This window comes from Populus alba, chromosome 13, assembly GCF_005239225.2.
Source record: "Populus alba chromosome 13, ASM523922v2, whole genome shotgun sequence".
Taxonomy (NCBI): Eukaryota; Viridiplantae; Streptophyta; class Magnoliopsida; order Malpighiales; family Salicaceae; genus Populus; species Populus alba.
The window spans coordinates 10,695,299-10,698,782 of record NC_133296.1 but is presented as its reverse complement, the minus strand read 5'-3'; the positions used below and the strand labels follow the sequence as shown (position 1 = coordinate 10,698,782).

Here is a 3,484-nt window from a genome sequence, read left to right as displayed (position 1 = left end):
GCACGTGCTTGTTTTTAATAGCAAGCCACCAGGAAGTTAACAATATTACAATCCTTTTTCACCGCCACCGAAAAACCCTAAACCTCCTCCACTACTTCGAATTGCCGGGAAACACCGCCGGTTAGTATGCGACCTAATCTTCTGCTTTGATTAACTGACATGGGTTATAGACCAGTTTTCCTGATATTGGCTGCAGGTTGTCATTTTTGAGGAATTAGTACCGCTCCTTGTACTAAAGTTTTGTTCTTCTGAAATTTGTTGATGTTTTCTTACCTTGGAATGTGACATGTTTTCTGGGTTTTGCAGACCCAAGACACTGCTTAAGCTTAGTCCCCACCAGTTTGAACTAAAATTGGGTAGTGTAGATTGTTATTTTAGTGCCGCATGTGTATGTTTGTGTGTAAATTTTTGCCGGTTTCAATTATTGCTTGATGCAATTTTCCTACAAAGTATTTACCGAAAAGATCATCGCTTTCCGATACTTGTATTGCTGAGCTTCCCGAATCTTTTGAATTTCTGATGATCTACATTACCCCCTTGGGCGATGTTCTTCATGTGTGTGAATGGATTTAAACTTATAAACTTGAATTTTAAGTGAGTTAGATGTGGTTCTTGTTCCTAAAACATGATGAGTGTGTAGTTCCAAGACCCTGGCATCTTTCTTGAGATGCAATTTTCTCTGGATGTGGTGATATGTTTTAGTTGTTTGATAGGTTTTAGCTTGTAGTGAATGATGTTGTTGGTAAACAAGGCAATATGTAGACAAATGCTTATGAATCTTCTCGTATTCCTTTTAATTGTGAGCCTTTTAAGTGGTTTAGATTTGATTTGATGATGAAAACTTGTGCAATTTTTCTCAGGTTTCAGAGGAGATTTAGGTACAAGAGATTGTGCGGGTTCAGTTTTTGTTTTCTAGTTTAGTAGAATTTATTTATTTTCTCACTGTGTGAGTGAATGTGCCTCCTCCAAACCTTGTGAAAGAAAAGAAATAAATATCCACTAGATAATTACTGAGCCTTATCTAAGGGTTTTCACAAGGTTTTAAGCAGCCATGGGAGGTGTCTCTTCTTCAAGAAATGATTCTAATAAATCCGACTTATCGCCGAGCTCATCAATTCCTGGCAATTCCCAGAATCATAATCCATCCACAACCTCATCAAACGTTCCGCTGCCCTCTTCAGGTTTTTCAGTTGCCACTGAAACCCCTGAAGCATCAGATCAATCAAAGAAACCCACTGATGCCAATGGAGATGAAGGTCAAGAAGTGGAAGAGGAAGAGGAAGGAGAGTGCGGGTTCTGTGTGTACATGAAGGGAGGTGGGTGCAAAGATGCTTTTGTTGCATGGGAGGATTGCGTTAAAGAGGCAGAAGATAGCAATGAGGATATTGTGGAGAAGTGCCATGAGGTTACTCGGTCCTTGACAAAATGTATGGAAGCTCATGCCGATTATTACGAGCCAATTTTACAGGCAGAGAAGGCTGCCAAAGAAGAAGCTGTGAATGAGTTAAAGGAAAAGGCAGCGAAAAAAATTAGAATCAAATGTGGCTGAAAAGGAAGCGGTGATAGTTGTGGATTGATGGATTGAGAAGCAATGAAGAGCTCTGGTGACCATAAATAAACAACTGATTAGGTGATTGTTGATTTTTTTCCTTTTTTTGCCAGAAAGGAGATGTTTGCATAGATGTGCCTCTTTTGGTGCGAATTTTTTTTAGAAAAAGAAGGCAATAGAGAATTGTGGAAATTAAGATCTAGTTTTGCTGTGAGCAAATTGAAAATGTTAAAGATAGTTAGTGTTCTTTGAAGGGGGAATAACAGTTAGAAGCGGCCAAGATGCTTTAACAATTGTTATTTTGAACTATGGATGATTTGGTCCCAGAATCCTGGTAACTCAACTTAGTGTCATAGATTTTACTTCCGTTAGCATTATATATTTCAACAATACATCTATTTTCTTGCCTTTTTGGTCATTGTATGAGCTACGTATTTGGTTTTCTCTGTGCTTTTTAATATTTGGTAATTTTTCATCTCTGTTCATGGGAGGCAATATCTGCCGCCAAAATGGTTGAAGACACCCCAAACAAGTTTGGCAGCAAATTTCCTGTAATCTTCGAACAGAAGTTTATTTCCTTGATTCGAGGAGGAAACATCACATTCAAGATAGAGGATATACGTGGTCAAGTTGAACAATCCAGACAACGATTCCCAGCTCTCAAATTACAAAGTATATATGCTGGCCTCCCACAAACCTAAATCGTCAAATTTAGGGGCCTGAGCAAATCCAGCGAAAAGCTAAAAAGATTTCATGTAAAGCCTGTATGAAACATGAGTGTTTCTATTTTTTTCTTTCCATTTTTGAATTTTGCATTTTTGAATTTTGCATTTTTGAATTTTGAATATGTGGAATTGCGAATTCCAGATGTTAAAAAGCAACTAATAACAAAATCAAAAGTGTTACTATATTGAAAAACATTTGTAATTTTACAAATTATTTGTAAGTTAAAAAATGGTCAGGGTGAAATTGAAAAAATATTATAAAAGGCTAACCCAATAAAATAAAACTAAAAAATTAACAAAACAAAACAAAAAAAAGGATATAAAATAAGAAAATATCATTTTAAAAAAACAATTATGCAAAACCGACGAACCTTTTAAACCTAGTTGAATTTTTAAAATTTACAACCCATGAAATCTTTGATCTAGATTTAATAAAGAAACCTAATTCTCAACAAATATAATTTTAAAGGATGATATCACTAAAAAAAAAATAGCAAAAACAACAAAAATAATAATGATAAAATTTAATAACAAAAACCAAATTTTATAGATAAAAAGAATAAAAACCCAAGAATGCAATTACAAAGATTAAAAAAATATTCTTAAATAAAATAAATATTAATTAAAGGAATAAAAACCAAATTTTATAGATAAAAAAATCATAATGGATAAAATTAAAAAAATATTTATAATTTAATAAATTATTTATATATTTAAAAATCTCAGGGTGAAATATAAAGAAATTGTCGTAGGTTAACTTAATAGAATCAAACTTGAAAAATTAACAAAACAGAACCAAAAAAAGATTTGAGAATTATGATATAGCTGCACATTTGCTACACCTGACTCATTTTGTCATTAGAATTCAGCTCTTTTGTAAAACATGTCAAGGATCTCATCATTGTTGTTATTGGTAAGTTTATAGGGCAATATGATTTCTTTGAGTACTGCAAGTAACAGGTAACAGATTGTTGGAACAGTGCGAAACTTTTTCTTTTCTTTTCTGGCATCATTTCTTTTTGGCATCATAGGGCTCTTCCTGTTCCTGGACTGACAGAGACATTTGGGTCCTTCTTTTTCTTGGCCATGCATGCTTGTTGTGTAGTATTTTCTCTCGAAGTTGGACTTGTTTCAGTTCATTCGTGTGTTGCAGTATTTTTTATTTATTTTATTTTATTTTATTTTTGTGAAAATCGGGGGTTCGCAGTAA

At 34.0% G+C, this 3,484-nt stretch overlaps 1 protein-coding gene across 2 annotated transcripts; it reads left to right on the top strand.

Moving 5' to 3' along the window:
• LOC118034471 (uncharacterized) lies at positions 1–1,957 on the top strand. 2 transcript variants are annotated; one of them, XM_035039770.2, is made up of 2 exons: positions 1–120; positions 861–1,957. In XM_035039770.2, the coding sequence occupies exon 2, from the start codon at positions 1,052–1,054 to the stop codon at positions 1,547–1,549; it is 498 nt and encodes a 165-aa protein (XP_034895661.1). In that variant the 5' UTR covers positions 1–120; positions 861–1,051; the 3' UTR covers positions 1,550–1,957. The 2 variants fall into 2 exon arrangements, with proteins under 2 accessions (XP_034895661.1, XP_073260015.1); XM_073403914.1 differs by having other exon boundaries at positions 43–196.
• The last annotated feature ends 1,527 nt before the right edge of the window (positions 1,958–3,484 follow it).

Coding starts and splice junctions, on each gene's coding strand:
- LOC118034471 (XM_035039770.2), top strand. CDS start 1,052: ATGGGAGGTGTCTCTTCTTCAAGAAATGATTCTAATAAATCCGACTTA.